At 42.2% G+C, this 21,554-nt stretch overlaps 1 protein-coding gene and 1 non-coding gene across 2 annotated transcripts; both read right to left on the bottom strand.

The window, feature by feature from the left end:
• Nucleotides 1-1,495: 1,495 nt before the first annotated feature.
• ankrd16 (ankyrin repeat domain 16) lies at nucleotides 1,496-15,329 on the bottom strand (the record flags this gene model as incomplete). The annotated part of the gene is made up of 5 exons (XM_032508766.1): nucleotides 14,852-15,329; nucleotides 12,474-12,694; nucleotides 9,976-10,018; nucleotides 8,871-9,141; nucleotides 1,496-1,574 (listed from the first exon to the last, which is right to left on the bottom strand). Coding segments are annotated over exons 1-5 (952 nt in total), but the record flags the coding sequence as incomplete, so codon positions are not given.
• Nucleotides 14,643-14,730, bottom strand: trnay-gua (transfer RNA tyrosine (anticodon GUA)). Its single transcript is given in 2 exon segments — nucleotides 14,643-14,678; nucleotides 14,694-14,730. It is a non-coding gene; the product is annotated as a tRNA-Tyr (tRNA).
• Nucleotides 15,330-21,554: the final 6,225 nt, after the last annotated feature.

The following is a 21,554-nucleotide window of genomic DNA, read 5'->3' on the forward strand; positions in this document are numbered from 1 at the left end:
AGAGCAAGAACTATACGAAAGAACATAAGAAAGGGGGTAAGTAGAGCAAGAACTATACAAAAGAACATAAGAGAGGGGGTAAGTAGAGCAAGAACTATACGAAAGAACATAAGAAAGGGGGTAAGTAGAGCAAGAACTGTACGAAAGAACATAAGAGAGGGGGTAAGTAGAGCAAGAACTATACGAAAGAACATAAGAGAGGGGGTAAGTAGAGCAAGAACTATACGAAAGAACATAAGAGAGGGGGTAAGTAGAGCAAGAACTATACGAAAGAACATAAGAGAGGGGGTAAGTAGAGCAAGAACTATACGAAAGAACATAAGAGAGGGGGTAAGTAGAGCAAGAACTATACGAAAGAACATAAGAGAGGGGGTAAGTAGAGCAAGAACTATACGAAAGAACATAAGAGAGGGGGTAAGTAGAACAAGAACTATACGAAAGAACATAAGAGAGGGGGTAAGTAGAGCAAGAACTATACGAAAGAACATAAGAGAGGGGGTAAGTAGAGCAAGAACTATACGAAAGAACATAAGAGAGGGGGTAAGTAGAGCAAGAACTATACGAAAGAACATAAGAGAGGGGGTAAGTAGAGCAAGAACTATACGAAAGAACATAAGAGAGGGGGTAAGTAGGGCTTCTGGGCAATATGGAGAACATCCAAAAGGGAAAAACTAGAGAGTGAGTTCAGAAAATGACATCACTTTACCGTAATGCAGCCTTTAAAACTGCACTCAACCCACTCAGACGTCCTTTTTACTTATGCAACAGTCATTTTTTATCACATATTTGTTTTTCTGCATCGATTGTGTATTTCATATTCACGTTAAATATGCTTGCGTATGTGTGCATCTTTCACATCGGTGTAACTTGTTGTGGCAATAAAACACTTTCTGATTCTGAATCTGAAAAATAGGAAAAAACAACACTTGTGTTATATTGTTATATAACAATATCCAAACTTTAAGACGATATTCAGCCTCATAAATTGATATAATATCAATATATTGCCCAGCACAAGTGCTAATATGTTTGCACGTTTTAGACAAAAAATGACATCGCTGCAGTAGGCTATAAGCCAGTGTTGTTTTCAATAAAAAAAACATTTGCACAAAGCGAGCTGATCCACCTTTTTCTTGTTGATAAGAGCATTAAAATGAGAAAAAGTAATGGGACAAAAAGAAATCAGGGGACATTTAGAATAGAGGAAAATGTGACATTAATTGAGATTAATTGCGAGTTAACTATGTCGTTAAAGTGCTTAATATTTGAATCGTTTGACAACACTAATTAAATGTTTTTCTAAGTAAATAACTTGCAGAGTTTGGATTTAAAACAGAGCTCCATCTGTAATAGGGTCATGAATATTAATGTTATAGAGAGATACAGGGCTTCAGATTTTTCAAGGGCTTTAGGTGTGTTAAAAACAATATTTCACACGTTCACCCCTGCAGCTGAAGTGGAAGCCCGGAGCGTGATAAAGGGATAAAGGGCTTACCTGTTCTTCCCTTTTTGTCCCGAGCATGAAGCTCCGCCCCCAGCTCCAGCAGGGTTTTGATCGTGGACGTGTGGCCCTCCTAAAAAAAAAAAAAAAAAAAAAGCCCAGACGGAAATGAGGAAGGAGAGTTTGTTTGCACACTGTCAATTGCAAGGTGTGTTAGTAGCTTTGTAAATATGTCACCTTACTACTGTCTTCCCTGTAAAACCCCTATGACTATGCCAGAAAGAGATCAAGTTAAAGAGACATTTTGCCAGTTTTAAATCCAGCTCTGTGTCATCATTGTGTGGGCAATGTGTGCAGATGAACAGTTGTATATACTTCCATACTGCCACCTTACTACTGCCCCTTCTGTGTCTTCCCTGTACAAACGACCCCTATGACTGTGTCTTAAAGAGATAAAGTTAAAGAGACATTTTGCCAGTTTTAAATCCAGCTCTGTGTCATCATTGTGTGGGCAATGTGTGCAGATGAACAGTTGTATATACTTCCATACTGCCACCTTACTACTGCCCCTTCTGTGTCTTCCCTGTACAAACAACACCTGTGACTATGTCTTAAAGAGATCAAGTTAAAGAGACATTTTGCCAGTTTTAAATCCAGCTCTGTGTCATCATTGTGTGGGCAATGTGTGCAGATGAACAGTTGTATATACTTCCATACTGCCACCTTACTACTGCCCCTTCTGTGTCTTCCCTGTACAAACGACCCCTATGACTGTGTCTTAAAGAGATAAAGTTAAAGAGACATTTTGCCAGTTTTAAATCCAGCTCTGTGTCATCATTGTGTGGGCAATGTGTGCAGATGAACAGTTGTATATACTTCCATACTGCCACCTTACTACTGCCCCTTCTGTGTCTTCCCTGTACAAACGACCCCTATGACTGTGTCTTAAAGAGATAAAGTTAAAGAGACATTTTGCCAGTTTTAAATCCAGCTCTGTGTCATCATTGTGTGGGCAATGTGTGCAGATGAACAGTTGTATATACTTCCATACTGCCACCTTACTACTGCCCCTTCTGTGTCTTCCCTGTACAAACGACCCCTATGACTGTGTCTTAAAGAGATAAAGTTAAAGAGACATTTTGCCAGTTTTAAATCCAGCTCTGTGTCATCATTGTGTGGGCAATGTGTGCAGATGAACAGTTGTATATACTTCCATACTGCCACCTTACTACTGCCCCTTCTGTGTCTTCCCTGTACAAACGACCCCTATGACTGTGTCTTAAAGAGATAAAGTTAAAGAGACATTTTGCCAGTTTTAAATCCAGCTCTGTGTCATCATTGTGTGGGCAATGTGTGCAGATGAACAGTTGTATATACTTCCATACTGCCACCTTACTACTGCCCCTTCTGTGTCTTCCCTGTACAAACGACCCCTATGACTGTGTCTTAAAGAGATAAAGTTAAAGAGACATTTTGCCAGTTTTAAATCCAGCTCTGTGTCATCATTGTGTGGGCAATGTGTGCAGATGAACAGTTGTATATACTTCCATACTGCCACCTTACTACTGCCCCTTCTGTGTCTTCCCTGTACAAACGACCCCTATGACTGTGTCTTAAAGAGATAAAGTTAAAGAGACATTTTGCCAGTTTTAAATCCAGCTCTGTGTCATCATTGTGTGGGCAATGTGTGCAGATGAACAGTTGTATATACTTCCATACTGCCACCTTACTACTGCCCTTCTGTGTCTTCCCTGTACAAACGACCCCTATGACTGTGTCTTAAGAGATAAAGTTAAAGAGACATTTTGCCAGTTTTAAATCCAGCTCTGTGTCATCACTGTGTGGGCAATGTGTGCAGATGAACAGTTGTGTATACTTCCATACTGCAGCCTTACTACTGCCCCTTCTGTGTCTTCCCTGTACAAACAACACCTGTGACTATGTCTTAAAGAGATCAAGTTAAAGAGACATTTTGCCGATTTTAAATCCAGCTCTGTGTCATCATAGTGTGCGGATGAACAGTTGTAAATATGTTTCTATACTGTCATCTTACTAGTGTCTTCCCTGTACAAACGACCCCTATGACTATGTCTTAAAGAGATCAAGTTAAAGAGACATTTTGCCAGTTTTAAATCCAGCTCTGTGTCATCATAGTGTGGGCGGTGTGTGCGGATGAACAGTTGTAAACATGTTTCCATACTGTCATCTTACTACTGTGTCTTCCCTGTACAAACAACACCTGTGACTATGTCTTAAAGAGATAAAGTTAAAGAGACATTTGGCCAATTTTAAATCCAGCTCTGTGTCATCATACTGTGGGCAATGTGTGCAGATGAACAGTTGTAAATATGTTTCCATACTGTCATCTTACTACTGCCCCTTCTGTGTCTTTCCTGTACAAACAACCCCTATGACTATGTCTTAAAGAGATAAAGTTAAAGAGACATTTTGCCCATTTTAAATCCAGCTCTGTGTCATCATAGTGTGGGCGGTGTGTGCAGATGAACAGTTGTAAATATATTTCCATATTGTCATCTTACTATTGTCTTCCCTGTACAAACGACCCCTGTGATTATGCCTGAAAGAGATCAAGTTAAAGAGACATTTTGCCGATTTTAAATCCAGCTCTGTGTCATCATACTGTGGGCAATGTGTGCAGATGAACAGTTGTAAATATGTTTCCATACTGTCATCTTACTACTGCCCATCTGTGTCTTTCCTGTACAAACAACCCCTATGACTATGTCTTAAAGAGATCAAGTTAAAGAGACATTTGGCCAATTTTAAATCCAGCTCTGTGTCATCATAGTGTGGGCGGTGTGTGCAGATGAACAGTTGTAAATATATTTCCATATTGTCATCTTACTATTGTCTTCCCTGTACAAACGACCCCTGTGATTATGCCTGAAAGAGATCAAGTTAAAGAGACATTTTGCCGATTTTAAATCCAGCTCTGTGTCATCATACTGTGGGCAATGTGTGCAGATGAACAGTTGTAAATATGTTTCCATACTGTCATCTTACTACTGCCCCTTCTGTGTCTTTCCTGTACAAACAACCCCTATGACTATGTCTTAAAGAGATCAAGTTAAAGAGACATTTGGCCAATTTTAAATCCAGCTCTGTGTCATCATAGTGTGGGCGGTGTGTGCAGATGAACAGTTGTAAATATATTTCCATATTGTCATCTTACTATTGTCTTCCCTGTACAAACGACCCCTGTGATTATGCCTGAAAGAGATCAAGTTAAAGATACATTTTGCCGATTTTAAATCCAGCTCTGTGTCATCATTGTGTGGGCAATGTGTGCAGATGAACAGTTGTGTATACTTCCATACTGCAGCCTTACTACTGCCCCTTCTGTGTCTTCCCTGTACAAACAACACCTGTGACTATGTCTTAAAGAGATAAAGTTAAAGAGACATTTTGCCCATTTTAAATCCAGCTCTGTGTCATCATAGTGTGGGCGGTGTGTGCGGATGAACAGTTGTAAACATGTTTCCATACTGTCATCTTACTACTGTGTCTTCCCTGTACAAACGACACCTGTGACTATGTCTTAAAGAGATCAAGTTAAAGAGACATTTGGCCAATTTTAAATCCAGCTCTGTGTCATCATAGTGTGGGCGGTGTGTGCAGATGAACAGTTGTAAATATATTTCCATATTGTCATCTTACTATTGTCTTCCCTGTACAAACGACCCCTGTGATTATGCCTGAAAGAGATCAAGTTAAAGAGACATTTTGCCGATTTTAAATCCAGCTCTGTGTCATCATACTGTGGGCAATGTGTGCAGATGAACAGTTGTAAATATGTTTCCATACTGTCATCTTACTACTGCCCCTTCTGTGTCTTTCCTGTACAAACAACCCCTATGACTATGTCTTAAAGAGATAAAGTTAAAGAGAAATTTTGCCCATTTTAAATCCAGCTCTGTGTCATCATAGTGTGGGCGGTGTGTGCAGATGAACAGTTGTAAATATATTTCCATATTGTCATCTTACTATTGTCTTCCCTGTACAAACGACACCTGTGATTATGCCTGAAAGAGATCAAGTTAAAGAGACATTTGCCAGTTTTAAATCCAGCTCTGTGTCATCATACTGTGGGCAATGTGTGCAGATAAACAGTTGTAAATATGTTTCCATACTGTCATCTTACTACTGCCCCTTCTGTGTCTTTCCTGTACAAACGACCCCTATGACTATGTCTTAAAGAGATCAAGTTAAAGAGACATTTGGCCAATTTAAATCCAGCTCTGTGTCATCATAGTGTGGGCGGTGTGTGCAGATGAACAGTTGTAAATATATTTCCATATTGTCATCTTACTATTGTCTTCCCTGTACAAACGACCCCTGTGATTATGCCTGAAAGAGATCAAGTTAAAGAGACATTTTGCCGATTTTAAATCCAGCTCTGTGTCATCATACTGTGGGCAATGTGTGCAGATGAACAGTTGTAAATATGTTTCCATACTGTCATCTTACTACTGCCCCTTCTGTGTCTTCCCTGTACAAACGACCCCTATGACTATGTCTTAAAGAGATCAAGTTAAAGAGACATTTGGCCAATTTTAAATCCAGCTCTGTGTCATCATAGTGTGGGCGGTGTGTGCAGATGAACAGTTGTAAATATATTTCCATATTGTCATCTTACTATTGTCTTCCCTGTACAAACGACCCCTGTGATTATGCCTGAAAGAGATCAAGTTAAAGAGACATTTTGCCAGTTTTAAATCCAGCTCTGTGTCATCATACTGTGGGCAATGTGTGCAGATAAACAGTTGTAAATATGTTTCCATACTGTCATCTTACTACTGCCCCTTCTGTGTCTTTCCTGTACAAACAACCCCTATGACTATGTCTTAAAGAGATCAAGTTAAAGAGACATTTGGCCAATTTTAAATCCAGCTCTGTGTCATCATAGTGTGGGCGGTGTGTGCAGATGAACAGTTGTAAATATATTTCCATATTGTCATCTTACTATTGTCTTCCCTGTACAAACGACCCCTGTGATTATGCCTGAAAGAGATCAAGTTAAAGATACATTTTGCCGATTTTAAATCCAGCTCTGTGTCATCATTGTGTGGGCAATGTGTGCAGATGAACAGTTGTGTATACTTCCATACTGCAGCCTTACTACTGCCCCTTCTGTGTCTTCCCTGTACAAACAACACCTGTGACTATGTCTTAAAGAGATAAAGTTAAAGAGACATTTTGCCAGTTTTAAATCCAGCTCTGTGTCATCATAGTGTGGGCGGTGTGTGCGGATGAACAGTTGTAAACATGTTTCCATACTGTCATCTTACTACTGTGTCTTCCCTGTACAAACGACACCTGTGACTATGTCTTAAAGAGATCAAGTTAAAGAGACATTTGGCCAATTTTAAATCCAGCTCTGTGTCATCATAGTGTGGGCGGTGTGTGCAGATGAACAGTTGTAAATATATTTCCATATTGTCATCTTACTATTGTCTTCCCTGTACAAACGACCCCTGTGATTATGCCTGAAAGAGATCAAGTTAAAGAGACATTTTGCCGATTTTAAATCCAGCTCTGTGTCATCATACTGTGGGCAATGTGTGCAGATGAACAGTTGTAAATATGTTTCCATACTGTCATCTTACTACTGCCCCTTCTGTGTCTTTCCTGTACAAACAACCCCTATGACTATGTCTTAAAGAGATAAAGTTAAAGAGAAATTTTGCCCATTTTAAATCCAGCTCTGTGTCATCATAGTGTGGGCGGTGTGTGCAGATGAACAGTTGTAAATATATTTCCATATTGTCATCTTACTATTGTCTTCCCTGTACAAACGACACCTGTGATTATGCCTGAAAGAGATCAAGTTAAAGAGACATTTTGCCAGTTTTAAATCCAGCTCTGTGTCATCATACTGTGGGCAATGTGTGCAGATAAACAGTTGTAAATATGTTTCCATACTGTCATCTTACTACTGCCCCTTCTGTGTCTTTCCTGTACAAACGACCCCTATGACTATGTCTTAAAGAGATCAAGTTAAAGAGACATTTGGCCAATTTTAAATCCAGCTCTGTGTCATCATAGTGTGGGCGGTGTGTGCAGATGAACAGTTGTAAATATATTTCCATATTGTCATCTTACTATTGTCTTCCCTGTACAAACGACCCCTGTGATTATGCCTGAAAGAGATCAAGTTAAAGAGACATTTTGCTGATTTTAAATCCAGCTCTGTGTCATCATACTGTGGGCAATGTGTGCAGATGAACAGTTGTAAATATGTTTCCATACTGTCATCTTACTACTGCCCCTTCTGTGTCTTTCCTGTACAAACAACCCCTATGACTATGTCTTAAGAGATAAAGTTAAGAGAAATTTTGCCCATTTTAAATCCAGCTCTGTGTCATCATAGTGTGGGCGGTGTGTGCAGATGAACAGTTGTAAATATATTTCCATATTGTCATCTTACTATTGTCTTCCCTGTACAACGACACCTGTGATTATGCCTGAAAGAGATCAAGTTAAAGAGACATTTTGCCAGTTTTAAATCCAGCTCTGTGTCATCATACTGTGGGCAATGTGTGCAGATAAACAGTTGTAAATATGTTTCCATACTGTCATCTTACTACTGCCCCTTCTGTGTCTTTCCTGTACAAACGACCCCTATGACTATGTCTTAAAGAGATCAAGTTAAAGAGACATTTGGCCAATTTTAAATCCAGCTCTGTGTCATCATAGTGTGGGCGGTGTGTGCAGATGAACAGTTGTAAATATATTTCCATATTGTCATCTTACTATTGTCTTCCCTGTACAAACGACCCCTGTGATTATGCCTGAAAGAGATCAAGTTAAAGAGACATTTTGCCGATTTTAAATCCAGCTCTGTGTCATCATACTGTGGGCAATGTGTGCAGATAAACAGTTGTAAATATGTTTCCATACTGTCATCTTACTACTGCCCCTTCTGTGTCTTTCCTGTACAAACGACCCCTATGACTATGTCTTAAAGAGATCAAGTTAAAGAGACATTTGGCCAATTTTAAATCCAGCTCTGTGTCATCATAGTGTGGGCGGTGTGTGCAGATGAACAGTTGTAAATATATTTCCATATTGTCATCTTACTATTGTCTTCCCTGTACAAACGACCCCTGTGATTATGCCTGAAAGAGATCAAGTTAAAGAGACATTTTGCCGATTTTAAATCCAGCTCTGTGTCATCATACTGTGGGCAATGTGTGCAGATGAACAGTTGTAAATATGTTTCCATACTGTCATCTTACTACTGCCCCTTCTGTGTCTTTCCTGTACAAACGACCCCTATGACTATGTCTTAAAGAGATCAAGTTAAAGAGACATTTGGCCAATTTTAAATCCAGCTCTGTGTCATCATAGTGTGGGCGGTGTGTGCAGATGAACAGTGTGTGGCTTCCCTCCGTGGCACCGATCTCACCTTTGCGGCGTAATGCAGGGCCGTGAGCTGGACGCCCGTTGCTCTCTGATTGACGTCTACGTTCAGGTCCCGAACCAGGTACCGCAGCGCCCCCTCCTGGCCGGTGACGGCCACCTGGTGCAGCGCCTGAGCCCCGAGGACGTCCACAGCCGTCGGAGACGCCTGATGTTTCTCCAGGAGCAGCCCGGCCACGGCGACGTGTCCGTTCCTGACGGCGTCCATGAAAGCGGTGACTCCACAGCTGTCGGCGCCGTCGGGGGGGTAGCCACATCTGGAAGAGGAGCGGCGAAGGTGGGAGTCAACGGACGAGTTCATCCGTTAGCAGCTAATCGTCGCCCTGAACCTTAAACGTATGGAGCCATGTTCATCCCAAATATATCAAATTAAGGCGACATTTACATTGCTATGTTTTGGTTTTTAAGATATCACGCGACATAGGATTCCTATGCTAAGCTAACTAGCGGCGCAGAGGACTACAATTTGATACATTTAGCCGGAGACTTGAACACAACCCTGCAGATTCCAAACCCAAACGGGGTCATAAGGGTTTCTAAAACGCAAGAGCAGTCTACAAACAGACGTGTAACCATCAGAATCGTTCACTGTATATTCAGTTTCTATTGAATTTAATTTATATATATATATATAGTGTCAAATCAGAGCAACCTTTATCTGGAGGCACATCACAAATAGAGCGGGTCTAGACCACACTCTATAATTTATAAAGTCCCAACAATTCCAGTGATTCCCCCAAGAGCAAGTGCAACAGTGCTGAGGAACAACTCCCTTTTAGGGAGAAACCTCTTGGAAAAAAGTACTTTGACAAAAGAGTGTAGTACAGCAAGGTGTACTTCCTTGGCCTTTTCATTTGGACAAAGTTTCACGTGTACATTTTACATTTTTAAATGTGGCTAAAAGCTCCAAAATCTAAAGTAAAAGGGCTGTGTACTTGTACTTGTTTGATTGTCACGTGCATTGTATTTGCGTACTTGTCCCCGCCCAGGTTTATTTAGCCAAACCCGGTGGATTTAATATTTTAAAGACTTGTTATTTCATCCGGAAGTCCTGAGGAAATGGGCGTGTGTCACCCCAAATTCCAACCTACCTCTCCAGCAAGACCCGAACCACCTCCTCACAGCCGTGCATCGCTGGAGGAAGAACAGAGAGAGTAGTAGTTGTTATCTGGTCAATAAACGCAAACGGTCCTTTAAATAATAGGAAAGAAACACATTTAGCTTTTTTAAGCGCCACACACACACACACACGTCTCACTATCTTTGTGGGGACCCGTCATTGACTTAATGCATTCCCCAGCCCCTAACCCTAACCCCCTAACCCTCTAACCCCCTAACTCTAACCCTCTAACCCCCTAACCCTAACCCCCTAACCCTCTAACCCCCTAACCCTAACCCCTTAACCCCTTAACCCTAACCCCCTAACCCTAACCCCTAACCCTAACCCCCTAACCCTAACCCCCTAACCCTAACCCCCTAACCCTAACTCTCTAACCCCCTAACCCCTTAACCCTAACACCCCTAACCCTCTACCCTAACCTTGACCCTTACCCTAACCTTAACCCTTACCCTCACCTTAACATCACAACTAAATGCCGACCCTTAACCCTCACCCCCACCCTAACCAGAACCTAACTCTAACCCTGATCCTAAAACCAAGTCAAACAACTCTTTAAAAGTAGTGGGGGTCCCGCATTTTGGCCCCACAAAGCTGTCGGGACCCCACAAGTACACTGAACTCCCGGTAACAGCCACTTGCTGGGACAGGTGTCCTGAGGACGCCTCACCTGCAGTGTGTAGTGTGATCTGAGGACGCGTCACCTGCGGTGTGTAGCGTGATCTGAGGACGCGTCACCTGCAGTGTGTAGTGTGATCTGAGGACGTCTCACCTGCAGTGTGTAGTGTGATCTGAGGACGCCTCACCTGCAGTGTGCAGCGTGATCTGAGGACGTCTCACCTGCAGTGTGTAGTGTGATCTGAGGACGTCTCACCTGCAGTGTGTAGTGTGATCTGAGGACGCCTCACCTGCAGTGTGTAGTGTGATCTGAGGACGCGTCACCTGCAGTGTGCAGCGTGATCTGAGGACGTCTCACCTGCAGTGTGTAGTGTGATCTGAGGACGCCTCACCTGCAGTGTGTAGTGTGATCTGAGGACGTCTCACCTGCAGTGTGTAGTGTGATCTGAGGACGTCTCACCTGCAGTGTGTAGTGTGATCTGAGGAAACGTCACCTGCGGTGTGTAGTGTGATCTGAGGACGTCTCACCTGCAGTGTGTAGTGTGATCTGAGGACGCCTCACCTGCAGTGTGTAGTGTGATCTGAGGACGCCTCACCTGCAGTGTGTAGTGTGATCTGAGGACGTCTCACCTGCAGTGTGTAGTGTGATCTGAGGACGCGTCACCTGCAGTGTGTAGTGTGATCTGAGGACGCCTCACCTGCAGTGTGTAGTGTGATCTGAGGACGTCTCACCTGCAGTGTGTAGTGTGATCTGAGGAAACGTCACCTGCGGTGTGTAGTGTGATCTGAGGACGCCTCACCTGCAGTGTGTAGTGTGATCTGAGGAAACGTCACCTGCGGTGTGTAGTGTGATCTGAGGACGTCTCACCTGCAGTGTGTAGTGTGATCTGAGGACGTCTCACCTGCAGTGTGTAGTGTGATCTGAGGACGCGTCACCTGCAGTGTGTAGCGTGATCTGAGGACGTCTCACCTGCGGTGTGTAGTGTGATCTGAGGACGCGTCACCTGCAGTGTGTAGTGTGATCTGAGGACGCGTCACCTGCAGTGTGTAGTGTGATCTGAGGACGCGTCACCTGCAGTGTGTAGTGTGATCTGAGGACGTCTCACCTGCAGTGTGTAGTGTGATCTGAGGACGTCTCACCTGCAGTGTGTAGTGTGATCTGAGGACGTCTCACCTGCAGTGTGTAGTGTGATCTGAGGACGCGTCACCTGCAGTGTGTAGTGTGATCTGAGGACGCCTCACCTGCAGTGTGTAGTGTGATCTGAGGACGTCTCACCTGCAGTGTGTAGTGTGATCTGAGGAAACGTCACCTGCGGTGTGTAGTGTGATCTGAGGACGCCTCACCTGCAGTGTGTAGTGTGATCTGAGGAAACGTCACCTGCAGTGTGTAGTGTGATCTGAGGACGCGTCACCTGCAGTGTGTAGTGTGATCTGAGGACGCGTCACCTGCAGTGTGTAGTGTGATCTGAGGACGTCTCACCTGCAGTGTGTAGTGTGATCTGAGGACGTCTCACCTGCAGTGTGTAGTGTGATCTGAGGACGCGTCACCTGCAGTGTGTAGTGTGATCTGAGGACGTCTCACCTGCAGTGTGTAGTGTGATCTGAGGACGCGTCACCTGCAGTGTGTAGTGTGATCTGAGGACGCCTCACCTGCAGTGTGTAGTGTGATCTGAGGACGTCTCCCCTGCAGTGTGTAGTGTGATCTGAGGACGCCTCACCTGCAGTGTGTAGTGTGATCTGAGGACGCGTCACCTGCAGTGTGTAGTGTGATCTGAGGACGTCTCACCTGCAGTGTGTAGTGTGATCTGAGGACGCGTCACCTGCAGTGTGTAGTGTGATCTGAGGACGTCTCACCTGCAGTGTGCAGCGGCGTCCTCCGCGTCTTGCTCTCCGTCTTCCAGACGTCCGGCGCCACGAGGAGCACGTGCCGTACCACCTGGGGGTCGCCCTCCCTGCAGGCGACGTGGAAGGAGTTCCAGCCGTCTTTGTTCCTCAGTGCCGGGTCGGCGCCGTGGTCCAGCAGCTCCTGGACCACGCCCAGGTTTCTGCGGGTGCAGGCCATCATCAGGGGGGTCCTGACAGGGAACAGGGGGGGGACACGGGGGGGACAACCCAATCGGACCACGTCAAGTCTACGACACAGACAGTCCCATTACAGGGTTACATGCTAATAAACGGTGCTAATAAATAATTAAAACATCCTATCAGGGGAGCAATGTGTGCAAATAGAAGAAATGATCATCAAATGTGTAAAGACATGCATATATAGCATTTTAAAATCCATACTTTCACAGTTTTATAATTCTGATTTAATTAAATAGTGCACAAGCTCTAATAATAAGTGATTAGACCCAGTTTGTGTCCATTATGCGTGAAGATCAAACTCTTCTTTCTCACTTTTTTACAACACAAGAAATATTATTATAACATAGCCAATCAAAAAAAAATGGGGGAAAAACATCAACAAAGGTATATGTGCCTGATATTAAAACTTTTCGTTTAATTTTCTACATTTATTAACTATATTTTGTTGAGTCATTGTCAGCCACCAGTCACCCAATATCTACACTGGGTAAAATTAATGAACCGGCTGCTGCTGCTTTTCTTTGTCTCTTTATATATATACATTAATATATTTATATATTTTTTAACCCTTGTGTTATCCTCGGGTCAAATTGACCCGTTTTGTATCAGAAATGTCGATTTCTTTCAACCAAATTGCCCAAAAATAACACGGATGATTCCATACAACATTCTTCAGGTCAAATTAATTATTACTTTAATTGAAATTTGGGGTGTTCTATTTAATCTTAAAGCAATTTTTAACGGTTTCAGACCAGTATCTGGACTAAACTTTGACATCTACATGAAATGTAGACAAAAAACATATATGACAAAAACATGGGAAAAAAGTGACAAAAACATGGGAAAAAAGTGACAAAAACATGGGAAAAAATGACAAAAACATGGAAAAAAAATGACAAAAACATGGGAAAAAAGTGACAAAAACATGAAAAAAAATGACAAAAACATGGAAAAAAATGACAAAAACATGAAAAAAAATGACAAAAACATGGAAAAAAATGACAAAAACATGGAAAAGAAGAGACAAAAACATGGAAAAAAGTGACAAAAACATGAAAAAAAAAGACAAAAACATGGAAAAAAATGACAAAAACATGGAAAAGAAATGACAAAAACATGGAAAAAAATGACAAAAACATGGAAAAGAAATGACAAAAACATGGGAAAAAAATGACAAAAACATGGAAAAAAAGTGACAAAAACATGGAAAAAAGTGACAAAAACATCGGGAAAAAAGTGACAAAAACATGGAAAAGAAGCGACAAAAACATGGAAAAAGTGACAAAAACATGGGAAAAAAGTGACAAAAACATGGAAAAAGTGACAAAAACATGGAAAAAAAGCGACAAAAACATGAAAAAAAGTGCCAAAAATCAGGGAAAAAGTGACAAAAACATGGAAAAAAAGTGACAAAAACATGGAAAAAAATTGACAAAAACATGGAAAAAGTGACAAAAACATGGAAAAAAAGTGACAAAAACATCGGGAAAAAAGTGACAAAAACATGGGAAAAAAATGACAAAAACATGGAAAAAAAATGACAAAAACATGGAAAAAAAGTGACAAAAACATGGAAAAAAATTGACAAAAACATGGAAAAAAAGTGACAAAAACATGGAAAAAAATGACAAAAACATGGAAAAAAGTGACAAAAACATGGAAAAAAAATGACAAAAACATGGGAAAAAATGACAAAAACATGGAAAAAAAATGACAAAAACATGGAAAAAAAATGACAAAAACATGGAAAAAGTGACAAAAACATGGAAAAAAGTGACAAAAACATGGAAAAAGCACAAAAAATATTCATTTTTAATTTTACCTGGAAGGACAAGTTGATGGTTAACGGGAAGACAACACAAGGGTTAACAAGAGTTTCGCAAAATAGCTGTTTTCTAACCGCCATATTCATAAAAAAACAACATCAAAAAAGAGTGCTCCTTCGAGCCGGATTCGAACCAGCGACCTAAGGATCCCCGCGTTACGCCACTACAGTCCTCCGCTCTACCAACTGAGCTATCGAAGGGAGCTGGGAGCGTCGGTCGATAGTACCTTTATATATAGTACTTTTGGAAAGGATAACATGGGGAGGGTGGATTGGGGAGCGAGACTGGGGGGGGGGACTAGGGGGGACTGGGGGTCCTTACCAGTCCGCTTTCTTCAAACAGTCCACCTGGGCTCCTTGCCGGAGCAGGTAGCTCACACAAGCCTCGTGGCTCATGGACGCGGCTTCGTGCAGCGGCGTCTTGTAGTCGTGGTTGCACACCTCCACGTCCATGCCCACCTGCGTTACTAGATACCCCACGAGGTCCAGGTGTCCCCTTCGGGCGGCGTAGTGCAGCAGGGTGTCCCCCGACCGGCCGAAGTGCTTGCTGCGGACGGCCTGGACCGCCTCCGGGTCCCCTAATGGGATCCGGGTCTCCAGAGAGCTCAGCTGGCCCTCCAGGGTGAGTTTCACCAGGAGTTTTAAAGTGTGCTCGTCCATCCCGAGTGGAGGTGTAGGCGTGGAGTTGGAGGTCCTAGCTGGCTTCCTAGCTGGCTTCCTAGCTGGCTTCCTAGCTAGCTTCCTAGCTAGCTTCCTAACTACCTTCCTAGCTGGCTTCCTAGCTGGCTTGTTTTCGCCATAGTCAGTTAAAGAAGAGTAGTGAAAAATCAGGTGGCCAACCATGACCTTACACTGTGTTAAACGTGCCGCCACCGCCGGTCCCAATACCGAGTAACAACGATTATTGATTTATTAGCAGTCGCTATTGTTGTTGTCTAATAAATAACCCAATTATTGAGCTCACATACGCGATTTGTACACATGGAAACACGATTGTAAGACTATAGCCTATGTTCAAATATGTCCATATTGAAGTAAAACGCTTAATACCTGTCAGTAGATTATAGTTTGTTGCATTTTTTAAATTGTATATATGCACCTAGATAGACATCTCTATGTGTATCTATGTATCTACAACTGTTATATATTTTATATTATATTTTATATCAAGGGGATAGACTTTAGTCGTCCCTTCCAGCGACACCCTCGGCATTATGGGAAATGTAGTTGTTGTGACGACGTAGCCTACGTTCGGCTCGCTGAAAGACCCCCAAACCCTGGTTCAAATCATAGACTGTATTTTAATTAATTAATATTAACAGGCTGTGGCGTAAATGAGTTATCACTTAGGCCACGTATTAGCATGATAAAAACACGTGATGTGGCCTTTTGGCTCATTAGAAGACCCCCAACGGGTTTCAAAAAGTATTAGAATAATAAAAACACATTTATTGATGTTTTGACCCTTTTCGTCGCCTTTTCGTCGCCTTTTTGTCGTCTTATTGTCGTCTTATTGTCGCCTTTTTGTCGTCTTATTGTCGCCTTTTTGTCGCCTTTTTGTCATCTTATTGTCGCCTTTTTGTCGCCTTTTTGTCGTCTTATTGTCGCCTTTTTGTCGCCTTTTTGTTGCCTTTTCGTTGCCTTTTTGTCGTCTTATTGTCGCCTTTTTGTCATCTTATTGTCGCCTTTTTGTCGCCTTTTTGTCGTCTTATTGTCGCCTTTTTGTCGCCTTTTTGTTGCCTTTTCGTTGCCTTTTTGTCGTCTTATTGTCGCCTTTTTGTCGTCTTATTGTCGTCTTATTGTTGCCTTATTGTTGCCTTATTGTTGCCTTTTTGTTGCCTTATTGTTGCCTTTTTGTTGCCTTTTCGTAGCCTTTTTGTTGCCTTATCGTTCACCTTTTTGTCGTCTTATTGTCGCCTTTTTGTTGCCTTTTTGTCGTCTTATTGTCGCCTTTTTGTTGCCTTATCGTTGCCTTTTTGTCGCCTTTTTGTCGCCTTTTTGTCGCCATTTTGTCGTCTTATTGTGGCCTTTTCGTTGCCTTTTCGTTTCCTGTTTGTCGTCTTATTGTGGCCTTTTCGTTGCCTTTTCGTTGCCTTTTCGTTGCCTTATCGTTGCCTTTTTGTCGTCTTATTGTCGTCTTATTGTTGCCTTTTCGTTGCCTTTTCGTTGCCTTTTTGTCGTCTTATTGTCGCCTGTTTGTCGTCTTATTGTCGCCTTTTCGTTGCCTTTTCGTTGCCTTTTCGTTGCCTTTTCGTTGCCTTTTTGTCGTCTTATTGTCGCCTTTTTGTCGTCTTATTGTTGCCTTTTTGTCGTCTTATTGTCGCCTTTTTGTCGTCTTATTGTCGCCTGTTTGTCGTCTTATTGTCGCCTGTTTTGTCGTCTTATTGTCGCCTTTTCGTTGCCTTTTCGTTTCCTGTTTGTCGTCTTATTGTCGCCTTTTTGTCGTCTTATTGTCGCCTGTTTGTCGTCTTATTGTCGCCTGTTTGTCGTCTTATTGTCGCCTTTTTGTCGTCTTATTGTCGCCTGTTTGTCGTCTTATTGTCGCCTGTTTGTCGTCTTATTGTCGCCTTTTCGTTGCCTTTTCGTTTCCTGTTTGTCGTCTTATTGTCGCCATTTTGTCGTCTTATTGTCGCCATTTTGTCGTCTTATCGTTGCCTTTTCGTTGCCTGTTTGTCGTCTTATTGTCGCCTGTTTGTCGTCTTATTGTCGCCTTTTCGTTGCCTTTTCGTTTCCTGTTTGTCGTCTTATTGTCGCCTTTTTGTCGTCTTATTGTCGCCTGTTTGTCGTCTTATTGTCGCCTGTTTGTCGTCTTATTGTCGCCTGTTTGTCGTCTTATTGTCGCCTTTTTGTCGTCTTATTGTCGCCTGTTTGTCGTCTTATTGTCGCCTGTTTGTCGTCTTATTGTCGCCTTTTCGTTGCCTTTTCGTTTCCTGTTTGTCGTCTTATTGTTGCCTTTTTGTCGTCTTATTGTCGCCATTTTGTCGTCTTATCGTTGCCTTTTCGTTGCCTTTTTGTCGTCTTATTGTTGCCTTTTTGTCGTCTTATTGTCGCCATTTTGTCGTCTTATCGTTGCCTTTTCGTTGCCTTTTTGTCGTCTTATTGTCGCCATTTTGTCGTCTTATTGTCGCCATTTTGTCGTCTTATCGTTGCCTTTTCGTTGCCTTTTTGTCGTCTTATTGTCGCCATTTTGTCGTCTTATCGTTGCCTTTTCGTTGCCTTTTTGTCGTCTTATTGTCGCCATTTTGTCGTCTTATTGTCGCCTGTTTGTCGTCTTATCGTTGCCTTTTCGTTGCCTTTTCGTTGCCTTTTTGTCGTCTTATTGTCGCCATTTTGTCGTCTTATCGTTGCCTTTTCGTTGCCATTTTGTCGTCTTATTGTCGCCATTTTGTCGTCTTATTGTCGCCATTTTGTCGTCTTATAGTCGCCTGTTTGTCGTCTTATCGTTGCCTTTTCGTTGCCTTTTCGTTGCCTTTTTGTCGTCTTATTGTCGCCATTTTGTCGTCTTATTGTCGCCATTTTGTTGTCTTATCGTTGCCTTTTCGTTGCCTTTTTGTCGTCTTATTGTCGCCATTTTGTCGTCTTATTGTCGCCATTTTGTCGTCTTATTGTCGTCTTTTTGTCGTCTTATTGTCGTCTTATTGTCGCCTTTTCGTTGCCTTTTTGTCGTCTTATTGTCGCCTTTTTGTCGTCTTATTGTCGCCATTTTGTCGTCTTATTGTCGCCATTTTGTCGTCTTATTGTCGCCTTTTTGTCGTCTTATTGTCGCCTTTTTGTGATGTTTCGGTTCATTAAAAGACCCCCAAACGGGTTTAAATCAGTCCTAGCCTAAGTATTAGCATATTAAAGCGTTGTCAGTGTCGACTAATGAAACCGACCAACCACCCGGCTGCTGGGAATCTTTTTCAGAATCTAGAATTCGTTGAAGTGGGGAGACCACATGCTGATCTCTGGCTGCATGTCAGCGGAGAGGAGACAGGGCGCTGGTGAACGAAACGAGCCACATCTGGACTGGGGGGAAGGTGGGAGAGGGGGGGGATAAAGGGGGTTGTTGGGGAGTCTCAGTCCAGAGACCAACATGGTCCACGGACGGAGACTGGCCCAGACCACCACCCTCTTCTCCTGGTAGGTAGACCACGTTTCTCGTTTTAAATGCCTTTAAATGTGCTATATGACTAATAATGCACGTATCAGCGCCTCCTTCATGCAAAACTCATTTTAACATATTAACATATTTTAACAAATGCAGCTGTTGCACGCATGTATATGTTCGTTTGTTTGTTGTCACTTTTTTGACATTTTTGTGTCTTTTTTCACCATCTTTGTCACTTTATTTGACGTCTTTGTCTCTTTATTTGACATTTTTGTGTCTTTTTTCGACATTTTTGTGTCTTTTTTCACCATCTTTTCACATCTTTGTCTCTTTATTTGACATCTTTGTGCCTTTTTGTCGTCTTATTGTCGTCTTATTGTCGCCTTTTCGTCGCCTTTTTGTCGTCTTATTGTCGTCTTATTGTCGTCTTATTGTCGTCTTTTTGTCGTCTTATTGTCGCCTTTTCGTCGCCTTTTTGTCGTCTTATTGTCGTCTTATTGTCGCCTTTTCGTTGCCTTTTTGTCGTCTTATTGTCGTCTTATTGTCGTCTTATTGTCGTCTTATAGTCGCCTTTTCGTCGCCTTATTGTCGTCTTATTGTCGTCTTTTTGTCGTCTTATTGTCGCCTTTTTGTCGTCTTATTGTCGTCTTATTGTCGCCTTATTGTCGTCTTATTGTCGTCTTTTTGTCGTCTTATTGTCGCCTTTTCGTCGCCTTTTCGTCGCCTTTTCGTCGCCTTTTCGTCGCCTTTTTGTCGTCTTTTTGTCGTCTTATTGTCGTCTTATTGTCGTCTTATTGTCGTCTTATTGTCGCCTTTTCGTCGCCTTATTGTCGTCTTATTGTCGCCTTTTTGTCGCCTTATTGTCGCCTTTTTGTCGTCTTATTGTCGTCTTATTGTCGCCTTTTCGTTGCCTTTTCGTCGTCTTTTTGTCGCCTTTTTGTCGTCTTATTGTCGTCTTATTGTCGCCTTATTGTCGCCTTATTGTCGCCTTTTCGTCGCCTTTTTGTCGCCTTACTGTCGTCTTATTGTCGTCTTATTGTCGTCTTTTTGTCGTCTTATTGTCGCCTTTTTGTCGTCTTTTTGTCGTCTTATTGTCGCCTTTTCGTTGCCTTTTTGTCGTCTTTTTGTCGTCTTATTGTCGCCATTTTGTCGTCTTATTGTCGCCTTTTTGTCGTCTTATTGTCGCCTTTTTGTGATGTTTCGGTTCATTAAAAGACCCCCAAACGGGTTTAAATCAGTCCTAGCCTAAGTATTAGCATATTAAAGCGTTGTCAGTGTCGACTAATGAAACCGACCAACCACCCGGGCTGCTGGGAATCTTTTTTCAGAATCTAGAATTCGTTGAAGTGGGGAGACCACATGCTGATCTCTGGCTGCATGTCAGCGGAGAGGAGACAGGGCGCTGGTGAACGAAACGAGCCACATCTGGACTGGGGGGAAGGTGGGAGAGGGGGGGGATAAAGGGGGGTTGTTGGGGAGTCTCAGTCCAGAGACCAACATGGTCCACGGACGGAGACTGGCCCAGACCACCACCCTCTTCTCCTGGTAGGTAGACCACGTTTCTCGTTTTAAATGCCTTTAAATGTGCTATATGACTAATAATGCACGTATCAGCGCCTCCTTCATGCAAAACTCATTTTAACATATTAACATATTATAACAAATGCAGCTGTTGCACGCATGTATATGTTCGTTTGTTTGTTGTCACTTTTTTGACATTTTTGTGTCTTTTTTCACCATCTTTGTCTCTTTATTTGACATTTTTGTCACTTTATTTGACATCTTTGTCTCTTTATTTGACATTTTTGTCACTTTATTTGACATCTTTGTCTCTTTATTTGACATTTTTGTGTCTTTTTTCGACATTTTTGTGTCTTTTTTCACCATCTTTTCACGTCTTTGTCTCTTTATTAGACATCTTTGTCTCTTTATTTGACATCTTTTTGTCTTTTTGTCGTCTTATTGTCGTCTTATTGTCGCCTTTTCGTCGCCTTTTTGTCGTCTTATTGTCGTCTTATTGTCGTCTTATTGTCGTCTTTTTGTCGTCTTATTGTCGCCTTTTTGTTGCTTTTTCGTTGCCTTTTTGTCGTCTTATTGTCGCCATTTTGTTGTCTCATTTTCGCCTTTTCGTTGCCATTTTGTCGTCTTATTGTCGCCTTTTTGTCGTCTTATTGTCGCCTGTTTGTCGTCTTATTGTCGCCTTTTCGTTGCCTTTTTCGTTTCCTGTTGTCGTCTTATTGTCGCCTTTTCGTTGCCTTTTCGTTGCCTTTTCGTTGCCTTTTTGTCGTCTTATCGTTGCCTTTTCGTTTCCTGTTTGTCGTCTTATTGTCGTCTTATTGTCGCCTTTTCGTTTCCTGTTTGTCGTCTTATTGTCGCCTTTTCGTTGCCTTTTTGTTGCCTTTTCGTTGCCTTTTTGTCGTCTTATTGTCGCCATTTTGTCGTCTTATTGTCGCCATTTTGTCGTCTTATTGTTGCCTTTTTGTCGTCTTATTGTCGCCATTTTGTCGTCTTATTGTCGCCTTTTCGTTGCCTTTTTGTCGTCTTATTGTCGCCATTTTGTCGTCTTATTGTCGCCATTTTGTCGTCTTACTGTCGCCTTTTCGTTGCCTTTTCTTTGCCTTTTTGTCGTCTTATTGTCGCCATTTTGTCGTCTTATCGTTGCCTTTTCGTTGCCTTTTTGTCGTCTTATTGTCGCCTTTTTGTCGTCTTATTGTCGCCATTTTGTCGTCTTATCGTTGCCTTTTCGTTGCCTTTTTGTCGTCTTATCGTTGCCTTTTCGTTGCCTTTTTGTCGTCTTATTGTCGTCTTTTTGTCGTCTTATTGTCGCCTTTTTGTCGTCTTATTGTCGCCATTTTGTCGTCTTATTGTCGCCTTTTTGTCGTCTTATTGTCGCCTTTTTGTGATGTTTCGGTTCATTAAAAGACCCCCAAACGGG

This window comes from Etheostoma spectabile, unplaced genomic scaffold (assembly GCF_008692095.1).
Source record: "Etheostoma spectabile isolate EspeVRDwgs_2016 unplaced genomic scaffold, UIUC_Espe_1.0 scaffold00009176, whole genome shotgun sequence".
Lineage (NCBI taxonomy): Eukaryota > Metazoa > Chordata > Actinopteri > Perciformes > Percidae > Etheostoma > Etheostoma spectabile.